Source organism: Acanthochromis polyacanthus, chromosome 2, assembly GCF_021347895.1.
Source record: "Acanthochromis polyacanthus isolate Apoly-LR-REF ecotype Palm Island chromosome 2, KAUST_Apoly_ChrSc, whole genome shotgun sequence".
Taxonomy (NCBI): Eukaryota; Metazoa; Chordata; class Actinopteri; family Pomacentridae; genus Acanthochromis; species Acanthochromis polyacanthus.
The window spans coordinates 44381171-44395286 of NC_067114.1; the positions used below are offsets into that span (position 1 = coordinate 44381171).

Genomic DNA, 14116 nt, shown 5'->3' on the forward strand with positions numbered 1-14116 from the left:
ATTTTTGGTCATCCAGAGTGGGGTTTGTCCATGACACTGGCCGTTTCTTTAAACTTTTTTTTACCACCTTCACTACTGTGGAAAAGCCAAGTGCATTAAATTAATCTGCTATCTTTCAATATGTCCATCTTTCATGTCCACTGAGAAGTATCAGTTCAACTCTTTCTTCTTTCAACAAAGCCATATTTAATCTGTGGAGGCAAAAAAAACCTTACAAGATTTCCTCTGCATCCAGCCTTTAGGGTCACCCTGTATTCCTGATTTCCAATGAACTTAGTTGAAAATAAGCTCATATTTGCCCTCCAAAAATCAGTCACATGATTCAAAAGTGGCAAGAAAGGTGAAACTGAGCGTAAGACATCAGAACAAACAGATGGCCGGATCACGTTATTTGAAAAGCACATTTAATGACGGCCAGAAGGACGAGTGCAATGAAACTTCCTAGAGTCGGTACAACAGAATGACACGCCAACAACAAACTGCCCCTGAGAGGAGCTCGAAGTTTAGAACCTAAGCCAATCCCTCGACGCTACACTTTAGTCAAACGTCAACTACAAACTTCTCCAACATATGAAAACTTAAAGCTGATTTCTGACACACACAAAGTCCAAAAAAATGTCATTTTTCAGGAAGAGCGTCACAGAAAATGAGATCAGAGATTTCACATTTGTCTAGTTTTGTCTCATCTTTACATTTGGTTTAACAGTTAGTAAATCCAAAAAAAGCAGAAGTGAAAAAAATTCATGAAGGAAACACCGTCAAGCTGATTTGTAAGAAATCACTTTTAGCATGTAAACAAAAGACACATTTTAATATTCTACCACAACTTCTCCCTCTGTGCTGGTTATTCATCTGCAAACAACAACAAAAAAAGAAATGTAGTTTGGGTAAGCGGTCCCTTAATCAACACATGACTACTGATGAGAAAGCAGTAGCTCCGCAATTAGAAAAAGAAAAAAAGACAAAAAAAAAAAAGAGCTCTTGAATGATTTTGAAGAAAGACAGGTAAGTGTTTAGGAAAAAAAACCAAGTCAGATATTAATATCTCAATAGCAACCATTGACAAAATCCCACTTCTGCCTCATGAATCTTGATATTTCATTGTTTAAGTGCTTCCAGAAACAGTAAGTAGCACCTCCAGTGTTTCATTAAACAGCTTTAAGCTCATCCACACAGGAGGCTCAACACATGTCCAAATCCTCTCCCCGTCTCCTGCAGGCTTAAATTTTGATTTGCAGACAGATGGTTAGTTTTGGGAGTTACTTTCCATATTTCCCATTTTTTCAGTTTTTTTTTTTTTAAAGCTGTTTACTAAATAAGAAGCCTCATTTGGTCCAATATTAACTGTTTTGGGTTTGAATACATGCAATGTTTCCAGATGCTGCCTCACATCATCTAGGGAGGGGGTGAAAGGGAGACGATAAGCCCAGAAAGTGTCACGTCGAGCCGTCTAACCCTGCTTCTGCTTCTTGAGGTAGCGAGCGCGCTGGGACAGACCCATCCCCATCACGTAGCTGCTGAGGATCTTGGCTGGGAGCAGCGCTGTAGTCACCCAACCCTACGGAGGGAAATTACATGGTCAGCTGGTGGCATTTACAAATAACAGATTAGCATTCATTATTAATTTCCCAACCCACAGGAGCAACAACTGCGGCAGGCACGCTTCTGCAAAAGGGAAAATCCAAGTGACTGTGCCGTTTTAACACCTCCAATCAGGCCTGAGCTGCACAGGTCCAATAAAACTTTTTCTTTTTAAAACAGTCCCTCATCAATGCCATCAAAAGCGACAAAGACAATCCCATAGTTCTTTATAGTGGGCTGTAAAATATGCTCTGTCTCTCTGGGCTCCATGGATAAATTCAGCTAATCTATTTTTTATATATGGTGCATTAGTGGGCAGTTCAAATTACAGTAATAAAATCTTTTCTGCTTTAGCTATAAAGCCTCAGCTTTAACTTAACAGCCTCCCAGATGAAACTTCAGAGTTTGTAATCGTCTTTTTTTTTTTTTTAAACTAAAGGAGCAGCTTCATGTGAACATATTTTGTTTTTTGGGGGGCTTTTGTTGGCTTGTAGAGGATAGTAGAGGGGCAAACAGGAAAGTAGGGCAAAGAATGGGGGGGACAACTGCAGCAAAGGGCCATGAGCTGGAACTGACCACTGCACCGGGGACTATAGGCCTGTTTATGGGTCACCCACTCAACCAGTTGAGTTATCTGGATAGAAGCAGGAGTCCAGTCCACCCATCCATCCTCTATACACTGCTTTATCCTCACTAGGGTCATGGGGGGTGCTGCAGTCTATCCCAGCTGACTCGGTGAAGGCAGGGGACGCCCTGGACAGGTCAGAAGTCTAGTCCACTTTATGCAAATGAGCTGCGGCCCACTAAAGTTAAACAAACTGGATCTCAGCTGGAAATGCACCACAACTGGACCAGCATGCAACATGCAGTCATGTGACAATGTTGTGGCCCGCTAGTGACCCCCCTCCATGCGTGTGATTTTCAGATGTGGCGCGTTCACATGCGAGTAAATCGCATATAATGGACCTGCAGCTTTATAGTGCTGGATGACGACGTATTTGCCTGCTCTGCTCCGCTCACCAACTAGTTCCACGTCACCAGTTCCGACCAAACGCTGTAGATCGAGGAAGTCGTAAACTGAGGACTCCCTGTATATGATTACATCCAATGTAGCTGCAATAACTTGAATCCAGGCTACGGTTGAGGATGATAAACACTAAAAACAGCACTTTTTACTGCGGTTAGAAACTCAGAGACAAATTGATTAAGGTTTTGTTGGGTCAGACCGGTTAAATAAATAAAAAACACAAATCTGTTTAACTTCACCGCCTCGTTTTTATGTCGCCTGACATTTTCGTCGCAGACCAACGACAGGATCCGACGTAATTAACTTAAAACACATCTGCATTTGATTGAATTTAAACCCGCATGCATATTCAAAGGGGGACGTTTTATCAGCTGCTTGACCCCCTCATCCGTCTAGCTTCATGTCTTTTAGCGTCATTACTGAGCAGCTGGAGTGAATCTGACAGAGCATGCAGCAGATTGCAGCTCGGCAGCCGTCAAAATTAGACACCGCTTCTGAATTGCGGCTTATTACAGTGAAAAGCGCGTCGCCGTGCCACACAACCCGAGTGAGAGGGATTATCAGATAATCACGGCAACACTACTTGTCTGCCGCTTGTGGTTTTAGTGAAATACAGCGACAGATCTGTGCTGAATTTATGTTATCTGCACAAAAAAATGTCGAAAAAAAAAACCTGTGGACTGCAGAGCATTAACAAAAGCCTCTGATTTATTGACCACCTGTACGCGGTAATGGACGACGCCGTTATTTAGATGCATATCAATATATATTCAGGTCACATAGTTTGCCAGAGACGGCGTGTAGTAGCGGGTGAGGAGGGGGGAGGAAGACAAAATGACTGCCACGCTCGGTGACCTCTGCGAAAATGAAGACACCTCCTGAAAAATCGGAAACTAGATTTGTGTTTCCCATCTCATTTCTGATGCCCCCGTCTTCTGCTGAGTAATTACAGCGTTAGGATGCAGACAATACTGAAAGGTAGCGGAGCGTCCCACTCCATTATTTCTGAGGATGTTTACCTTCTGACAGATGCTTTAGCAACTGTTGACACAACATTAATTCAGCGAATGGAGATGAGCCGGTAGGAGGATGGTGGGGGTATTTTTGCCCTTTTTTTTTCTGATAAAGTGAAACTGCAGCCCCGGTCCTGTTGCCATGACACACCCAGCACTGTCACGATCATCAGATTTTAGCTCATGATCATTTGTCACACAAATAATCACAAGCAGGTGATTATGTAATCACCGTGGCAGGCCTACACCCACCACGACTCGCTTGTTTTTCAGTGTTATTCTGCAGCGGATCCATTACAGCGTCCTGTTAAAGTGCTTTTATGCGCTCCAGCTGTGCTTCCTCGCGTCTTTTACCGACATCCACGCTGCCAAACAGTGAAAAAGGTGCATTTCCATTGTTCTGTGCCGATTACATAAAACGGACGACAATATGCGGAGGAAGGATTTGGCCTGCAGTGGGATTTTAGGCTCCAACTCGCTGAAGCACTCTCAGCAGATCTTGAGTCACCGCTAGTGGTCAGTTTAGTGGAGATACAAATGGAAAAACACGGCGGACGTCCTCAGTTTGGGTTTCCGTGGCTCACAGAATGGGCACTTACAGCCGGCAATAAACTAAAAGTACAGAGATATATTGCATTTTTGTACTCCAAAGAGAAACGGTGCTTGTTATTTTTTGTGGTTTTGTGGCTCTTCAGCAGCCTGGAATGTGTTTTATCTCGTTCTACAGAGGCTAAATGTAAATTCAAATGAAGCTCAAAGCTGAATGAGCGACAAATTGGGAAAGATTGCATTGCGTTTACTTACTTCAGACTCCTTGTTTCTTGCTCTCATTTTTGCACACCCTAGTCTGAGGCACTGGAAGGAAACTTGACAAATCCCTTCAACTATGGGAAACAACAACCACCTCCGATCTGGACCTCTGTTTCTGACTAGTCACTTCACAAAACAGTCTGAATTCTTTTAAATGTCAACAGTTTCTGGTTTCTTCGACAGAAAACTAAATATTTTTGGTCAAAACAACACATTTCTCATCTAGGACTTGGGGAAACACCGATCTAATCTACATTTTAACCATTTTCTCCATCTTAGAGACCAAACAACTGATTGATTCAACCAGAAAACAATCATCTGCTGCAGCTCAGTTCACCTCTAGGTGGAATTTTAATGGGATTAGCTTGTGGTGCGACACAATTTTTAGCACAATTTCAAGCAAAACTACTTTTAAATCTACATTTTTGGCCCAACAACAAAGACTTATTATTGATCTTGACCATGCAATGAGGCGGCTCTATTGGAATTTTGTGTCGAATTTGCAATTTTAATGAAGGGGGCACCACCACTACATCCTGGGCTTTACACTGCCCAAAATGACAGTATTTGTTTAAACAAATCAACAAACAAGCCAGAAGTGTTTCCTCCTCTAGCACAATGATGAGGAGCAGTCAGATTCCATTCTCTAACGCTATGAAACGCTAAAACATCCAAGTTAACGGTTTCAACTGATTTTTTTAAAGAAATAATTTACTGTAATTTTACACATTTTTTCTCATTTTGTGAAACAATATAAAGAAAAAATATCAGTAAAATTAACTACTATTAGTTTTAACTAAAATAGCTAGTTTTTTTAACAAAAACAATAGTTAGTAAAATCACAAAAAATGGCATTATTTACACATTATTTACACAAATCAGTTTAATAGCAGTGTCTTGACTTACAATGTTTAACTGCAAGATTACTGTGTGTTACATGCATTTAAATCAACAGAAAATTATGCTTTCATGTACATTTGGTATCATTTGAAGGAAACTTATGCGTATTAAAGTTTTAAAGATGCTGTTATTTTACAGATTTTCCTCGGTTAACTGCAGATAATATGTAGTAAAATAACAGAAAAAATATGAATATACATGCTGATTGCAAACAAAAGAGGACAAAAATGGAAAATTATTCTCCACATCAAAAACGTTCTTTTGCAGAGTGTGATTGTAAAATTGCACCATTACACTGCAGTTAAAAATACTATTTTACAGACATTTTACAGAGTTTTTGCAGCTTTTTATTTATTTTACAGTATTCCGCCATTTTTTAAATGACTTTTTCTGGCACCACTGCTGCCAGACTGTCGGTTTTTTGACAGAATTGGTTTTCTTTACAGCGCAGACTTACCATTATAGCATGAGGCAGATAGCCGTTGGTCTGAGTCTGCAGCCCCACGGTGTTTAGCTCGGCGGCTACGTAGCGCTCTGGAGTGGGCTTGTCCAGAGTGGCTCGTCGGATTTTACTCAGCTTTGTGGCAACAAAAAACGGCAAAACGCTCTGGAAAAGAGAAGGAAACAGTGTCGGCACAACACTCAGAGATTTATTCGACCCTTAAACCTCAAGTCCTACAAAAGTTTGCATAGCATCCAACACGTGGGCTTGATTTACCTGGATGATGATCCCTTTGCTCTTGTATTCAGCTTGCAGCCCTCGAGAAAAAAAGTCCACAAATGCCTAAAGAAAGCAAAGGCAGGTCATTAAAAGTAAACCTACGATTCCGTACAGAAAAAGGGGGCGACGCCACACACCGACAAACCCATTAAAACCCACAGAATAAAAAACAAACAGTCAATATTGTGCAAAACCCCAGCAGTGTCCTTATCAGCGTTAATGGCAGCTGTAATAAAGCCAGATTATCATTAAACCGGGGCCATAAAATAAAGAGTCAGCATAGATTGATTTTAATTGCACATTTAAACTTGCACTGCGGAAACTGGGATTTAGGAGACAGACGTGGCCCAGTACTAAGACACCAGCAAATTAATCAGCTGAAACTGTGAACAGCAGGTTGGTTTCTTTTTAAGCTAGCACACACATGAGGCTGTTAGAAAACATTATGACGCCACATGCTCCTATAAACATTTTTAATTGGTGCTCTACCTCAGGACACGAGTTAGTCACCGGCTTATTTATACTCCACAATTAAAGCCGCAAAATTCTGAAGAAAGGATAATCGCTCCGTTTATTTCTACATCTGAATCAGGGGTGTCAAACATGCGGCCCACGGGCCAAAACCGGCCCTCCAGAGGGTCCAGTGTGGCTCGAGTTTGTAAAGTGTAAAAATCAGAGAGAAGACATTAACCGCAATCAGTAAATAAGTAAAACTATAAATTTAAAATAATTTCTAGACCATGACAAGTTCTGATTAAAAAGTTAAATACTTTTTTCTTTTGTCATTTTGTCTCATTTTGTCAGACTTCTGTCGTTTGTTTCATGTTTTTGTTGTTTTGTTTCCTATTTGTCTCTTATGTTTTTTTGTCTTATTTTTGTCATTTTGTGTTTTGCTTTATTCATTGTTTTGTATTGTTTTGTTTCATATTTGTCATTTTTTGTCTCGTGTTTGTCGTTTTGTTTCACATTTTTGTCTCATTTTATAACATTTTGTCTTGTTTTTTTGTCAGACTTCTGTCGTTTGTCTCATGTTTTTGTCGTTTCGTTTCTCATTTGTCGTTTTGTGCTTCCTTTTTGCCTTGCTTATGTTTGTTGTCTTATTTTTCTCATTTTGCGTTTTGCTTTATTCATTGTTTTGTTCGTTTTGTTTCATATTTGTCATTTTTTGTCTTGTTTTGTTTCATGTTTTTGTAATTTTGTCTCATTTGTGTGATTTTTGTGTCGTTTATCCATTTCTTTGTCGCTTTGTAACTTTTTTGTCAACTTATCTGCTTTGCCGTTTGTCTCATTTTGTTACTTGCTTTTGCCATTTTGTGTTTCATTTTTGTAATATTTTGTCTTGGTTTTTTTGTCTGATTTCTGTCGTATGGGTCATGTTTTAGTCATTTTGTTTCTCGTTTTTGTCCTTTTGTGTTTCCTTTTAATCTCGTTTTAGTTTTGTGTCTTTTTGTCATTTTGTGTTTCACTTAATTTATTGTTTTGTGTGTCGTTTCATCTTTTTGCTTCACGCTTTTGTCATTTTTTGTCTCCTCTGTCGTTTTTTGCGTTTTTGTAATTTTTTGTCTCGTTTTTGTCATTTGTTTGATTTTTTGTGTCGTTTGTCCATTTCCTTCTCGCTTTGTAACTTTGTCAACTTTTTCGCTCTTTTTTGCTTTGTTTCATGTCGTTTGTCTCATTTTTGTCATTTTGTTACCCGCTTTTGTTGTTTTGTCTCACTTCTGTCATTTTGTGTCTCACTTCTGTAATATTTTGTCTTGTTTTTGCTGTTTTTTTAAAGTAAAATATTATATCCTTTACCACATAGCTGTGACTAAATGTTATGTTCCTTTGTAGACACTCTGATCTGGAAGTTGTAATATATAAATGATAAACTGAGGCATAAAAGCAGGAAACACTCAATGGAAGGTCTTGAACCATGTGGAGGCTTTACCTTGGAGGCAGAATAGACGGTGAGGAGGGGAACGGGGTACATCCCACTGGCTGAGGAGATGTTCAGGATGGCCCCCTTCTTCCTGGAAACGGGAAAATAAGTACAAAAAAACGCTCTTATACACCAAAAAAGAAGCTGAAATTATGGGAGAAAAGAGGGGGGATGTGCAACAAACAGCCTGAAATCAATCCTTGGATGATAAAAGACGATGTGTACTTGCTCGCTGAGCCAAATCTGCTCTCGTTGTACATCAAAGTGGAGCTGGTAGATACTGATAAGATCAAAGATACAGTAACATCAAGACCTAAATGTTTACAATCCCATGATATTCTCTGCTCTGGCCTGTGGTGCCTTCACACAGCGTTTTATCTCAAGAAGATGGATGCTATTTTGAGAAAAAGTCAGTTTTATTATCGCGTCATCATCTCTCCTGGAATATTTCAGCCACGTTAGTCGCCACAACAACCTGCATACGAGTCTGTAACCCACCAGCCTCTAACAACAACACATTAACATCAGAGTTCACAGTCCCACAGGGCTCAACTACAAACACAGCTCAACAACGGCAGGATTTCTTTGCGTTAAGTGGCTCGACTAAACCTAAACTCCAATCGGAGATGATGGGTGGTTGTCAGCTTTCTTTGTAACCAGGTTTTCTTCATTAGATTCTGTGTGAGCTCCAAGAAAAAAAGCCCTTTGAGACCTCATTTGACTTTTCTTCTGCACAAAATGGACCGATGACATGTCGCCTCTTTGAGCCAAGAGCAGTAGGTTGTTATCATGGCAATCTGTGCAGAATTTAGGGAAATATTACAGTAAAAAGTGATGCTACTGCATATAAGGCAGGAAAGCAATGCTGCTCATTTTAATATATCTAGTGACTCTCAATATGCAGCTGCTTGTTTCTAATGCAAGAGCTGCAAAATAAAGCTTCGAAAATCTATTTTCTACATTTAAACATGATGCTAAAGCAGCGTATTCAGGTCTGATAGTGTTCCATATTAAGGACACGTGGAAATCGCTTCAGTTTTGTTGCGATACATACTAACAGAATAATCAATATTCTAATCTGTGTTCCATCAGCTGCAGTACCAGCAGAGTAAAAAGGGCCAAACGTATTTATGCACTTCTGGATCGCTAAATAAATGCATGCAGCGATGCCGTGCATACACTTAGTGCTGCTATAACTGCACAGTAGAGAATCTGTATCACTCATACAGACTATCGGGTAAAGAATTTGTGAAACAGTGCTGATTTAAATCCCAAACTCAAAACAGAAGCTCGTCCACAGCAGGTTGGCTGTGCATCATCAGATGATCCCACAGGTTAGAAGAAGAGCCACCTTTGTGACATAAATAATAAAATCTGACTTTAAGCTCAGCATAGCTCGTTAACACGTTAATCTTACTTTGTAGAACACCTCTCGGGACACATTCAGCGATGAAAATTTAACAAATATGTAAACAAAGTAGGGGCTGCTCAGTGGTGTAGTGGTTAGCACTTTTGCTTTGCAGCAAGAAGATCCCCGGTTCAAATCCCGGGGTGGGCCTGGGATCTTTCTGCATGGAGTTTGCATGTTCTCCCTGAGCATGCGTGGGTTTTTCTCCGGGTACTCCGGCTTCCTCCCACAGTCCAAAAATATGCTGAGGTTAATTGGTTACTCTAAATTGTCCGTAGGTGTGAATGCGAGTGTGATTGTGTGTCTGTATATGTAGCCCTGTGACAGACTGGTGACCTGTCCAGGGTGTCCCCTGCCTTCACCCGAGTCAGCTGGGATAGACTCCCGCGACCCTAGTGAGGACAAAGCGGTGTATAGAGGATGGATGGATGTAAACAAAGTCCCACAAGAACAAGACACAAAGTCTAAATTTGTGTTCATTTAAGTCAAGCCAAAACAGCATTATTTAAAAAGTACATTGTCCAAATCAAACTACAAGTTTAAAAAAATGCTGTACGGTCTTAAACAGTATTTAAATTTTGAGTTTCAAGATTTGCCATTTGTGCACAAACAGACAGTGTCTAGGCACAAAGGAATTCTAAAAGAAAAAAATAAAACACCAATCAAACTAGGAAGCACAAAAATTTCCAAAACAAAGCACTCTACAAGAGTAATAAAAGATAAAATACAAAAATATGATTAATAAATCTGATGCTACAAGGAATTAGCAATGTGCTAACAACTGTCCAGGAATACGTAGCGGTTTAAGTTTAAATTTCCCTAATTAACACGAATATTAGGGACAACTTGTGTAGTGGAGGAAATCATTTACTTGTGTTGATTTATCATGTTTCAATTCTATGTTTAATCATTCATAGTTTTCATACTATTTTACTCATTAGCACAACCACTAAAAGCAGTAATAGTCATAAAGGTAGCCATCTTCAGTTTCTAATGCGTCTGAGCTGTTATGTGTGCCTTAGAGAATTTAAACCTGAACGTTCCAACAGGAGCAAAACAATACCACAGAACACTGTACATTTGATTCAGTTCAGACACAACTACTGCGTGAATCAATAAGACGTAAAGAATGAGGGAGGACTGCATCCATCACCGTTACATCTTACTGTTCAACGCTTTAAAAACATCTTCAGACGAAGTGCAAACAAAGAGGTGTTCAATTTACATCCTCAATTCTAATCAGATCTACATCTGGAACATCATAAATCACGTGAAATGAAATGAGCTACGTTTCCGTCTCATTCAGTTCACAGATCTTTCATCTTCAATCACACCTCTGCATCTTCCAGCTTTAATACGCGGCGGAAACATACGACATCTTATCCGGACACGAGGTGATCTGCTGCTCTCAGACAAATTATTCCCCGACATATTCACATTTATAATCCGTCTTCAACAAACTTAGACAACTGTAGCTTTTGTACGTTTGACCAAACTGGGATTAGAACTTCAATCCACCAGCAACGATCTCAAAAATCTTGCAATACATGAAAAATTTCAGACGTCCGTTCACCTTGAATGAAATTAAATATTTCTCTGGCAAACCAGCTGCTTGGTAAACTCGACAGCCCGTTCCATAAGCGCCACTGCCAAAACAGAAGCATATTAATGAAGCTATGTGATGAATTTTAGGTGCTGCTCCCAAAAAAAGAGCGTTTACGCACAAAACACGACTCCCAGCGTTCTTCAGAGCATTGATAAGTATGTGCGGAGTTGTTTTATTCCAGTTCGTGGCATATTAATGAGCCTCTTATAGGTACATTATTATTAGGTACATTCTTATAGGTCCCTACAAATATTCTGCTGTTAATCATCAGTCGTGTGTTAACACATCAGCTTACCTCTCCACCATTCGAGGTAAAACAAGACGTGTCATCTGGAAAAAAAAAAAGAAAAAGTGTCAGAGACAGAAGGTGACAAGTGAGCAATGCAGACGGATAAAAAAGGCAACTGTTGGTGGATCGTGTGTGGAGTTTCTGAACGTGCACGCGTGTGGGTGGCGTGTGCGGAGGTGGTGACGGAGGCGAGACAGAGAGAGAGAGGAAATAACGATGATAGCGGAGGGAGCCCTTTAAAGAAATATTGAATAACATAAATTAAGTGGTAAGAGAGTGGGTGGACTTTAGCTGCTGCTCAGGGAACTGCTGAACACGGGGAACGGCGGCGGAGGTGACTTACGACGCTTTATGTCACTGTCGGGTGGGTGTAGGTGAGGAGTGTTTGTCTGTGGGACTATCCTCAGCTCGCTTAGACGTTCAAATCGACTCGGATGAAGTTAATTAAACAAAATCGGTCCAGAAACCTCAGCGTGACACGTCTTAGTCCATAATGTGTCCTGGGACTGAGCCACCATTTAGTCAAAGCCGTTGTCAATATCTCTACAAATGCACTTTCTCTCTCTCAGTGTACAAAAAAGACAAATAAAAGTACGTTTAAAGAACACAAATACAAATGATACGACAAAGTTTGGGGGTGTGTGCAAATGTAATGCCTAAACTTCCTGTTACCAATAGGTGGCGCTATGATTATGATTACATTTTTGATGTCTTCAGGCTGTTACTAGTGTCTAGCAGATGAAGTTTGGGGCAGATTGGACCGTGTGCAGCTGAGATATAAACACTTCAGTAGTCATGTCGAGACATCGAAATTCATCGCGCTGCCACAGACACGCTAGCCTAGCCGCGACAGACCCATGTTCTGAAGGCACAAGGGTCTAGGGCCGCTCGACAGGGAGGGAGCCGGGCTAAAAGGTTGTCTTTCAAATCACTCTGCAGCAATTGGGTAGGTATACAACCAATCAGTGCAACGAATAGGCTGACGTAGTTCCTAGAGCGCCGGATTGTGGCTAAGTCCCATTAGCTTCCCAACCAGCGGAGCCAACTGGTATATTAAGGATTTGCCATATCCCGTCGGCATAAGTCCAAATACGTCTTTCTTCTCAACGAAACACTTCAGTGCCGTCCTTTGTTTATCTTTCAAGTTGAATTTTAGCTTCAAATCTTTAAGGGCTGTGGCCAATGCCGAGTCAAAAGATAACTGTTTATTGTTTCCGGTTGTTTCTGTCAGAATCGTCGCGCCTCTGTCGTCACTTAGTTACGCCCGCCTTCTGACTCTACACTTCATGGTGATTGGTCCGGCCAATTTTAGGAGAATCCAGCCTCGAGCCTTATGGAGGGTAACTAGACCCACCCTGGCAGAGAATTAAATTTGTTGCCGTGGGTTGTCTAGCGCGGCTAGGCTACAGACACGCCATTTTCTGTACGAATCATCATCAAAATCTTTAGGCTTATGTCACCACATTTCAGGTGAATATGGGCTAACAGCAGCACATCAAAGAGCAAAAACATGAAATTTCTTGCTGCCAGTAGGTGTCACAGTGACTGTATTTCATCATATGGATGTGATCAGGGCAGGACTCTGATCAAATATGTAAAGTCTGAGGCAGACCGAAGCATTTACACAGCAGTTAATGTTTCACAGGCTGCGACCACCACGCACTTTAACTGTTGCAGAATATTTTAATAAATGTTATCACTAAGGCCTGCTTTATGTACTGGAAAAATTTGAGATGAACTGGAGTTAGCCCCTAGGAGGAGTTCGCTCTTGGAAATGACAGCCAAAATCTGACAGTCAACGGAACATGGCAGACTTCCTGTTGGGTTTAGGATATGGTCACCACTGACGTTTTTGTGCGTCCTGACATGCTGCATATGCATGTAGGTGAAACGCAGTACCCATAGTAATGTGCAGGGGGCACTATGGAGCCATTTTGACAGAAAATATCAAATTTTTCGCCAGTTCTAGTGTGTGTGAATTTTCATTAGATTTTAAACATTTTTAGGCCCTCAAAAATGCCCTTGTTCTGTCCAGAGATGAATGATAATTCCTTGCACTATTTGGTGATCGGACCCTAAATATAAATACGGTGCAAATTGTACAGAACCTGCTGCAGCATATTTGGAGAGACTAAAACAACTTTTTAGCAAATATGACCATTTTAAAGACTCTTTAAGATCATCTCTGCCAGGCGATCGTACAACAACAACCTCAAACACCTTAACAACACCTCCAGTTTGGCATTGTGTACTCATTTGTACTCTTTAAAGGACAACAGGTAGAAAATGAAGTCCTCAGCAGATCTTTCCTCACGGATTTTAATTACTGCTCAATGTGGCTCCGCTAAGTATCACCTTGAAAGTGGAAAAAATTCATGCAATCAAGATGTATGTTTCTAATTCACACTGGCGTTTGAAGAAGTTACATTTTTTCTCATTAAATTAAAGCAGCAACACTCACCTGGCACACTGACGTTATGTTGACGTTGACCATGGTGTCGATGAACTGCAACAAGAAGAACAGAAGCGTCACTACAGCTTTTGCCTTTGTGCATCTACTTGAATGATAGGGGCGTAATAGTACATGTTTATGTATTGAATGAATACAGCTGATTGACATGTGAAATTCAGTTTGAAACTCTGGGTTTCCATCTTGTCGTTTTAGCGAACACAGACCAACCGGAGCTTTGGGGTGGGTGGGTGGGGGGCGAATATTCGGATACCAAAATTAATATCCGGACAGTGCCATAGCGAAAGAATATTCGGATATTCGGGATATCCGGGTCCAGCCCTAAAATTTACGCAGCCTTTTGTTAACAAAGGGATAACAAACACCCTCA

The 14116-nt window shown here is 40.6% G+C and overlaps 1 protein-coding gene across 1 annotated transcript in view; it reads right to left on the reverse strand.

Moving 5' to 3' along the window:
• Positions 1-382: 382 nt before the first annotated feature.
• hsd17b12b (hydroxysteroid (17-beta) dehydrogenase 12b) overlaps positions 383-14116 on the reverse strand; it is a 30207-nt gene continuing 16473 nt past the window's right edge. The window contains exons 6-11 of the mRNA XM_022206111.2: positions 13738-13782; positions 11283-11317; positions 7983-8064; positions 6050-6115; positions 5789-5938; positions 383-1558 (exon numbers count right to left, since the gene is read on the reverse strand). Coding sequence (XP_022061803.1) covers positions 1451-1558; positions 5789-5938; positions 6050-6115; positions 7983-8064; positions 11283-11317; positions 13738-13782 — 486 coding nt within the window. The 3' untranslated portion in view covers positions 383-1450. The remainder of the gene's footprint in view (positions 1559-5788; positions 5939-6049; positions 6116-7982; positions 8065-11282; positions 11318-13737; positions 13783-14116) is intronic.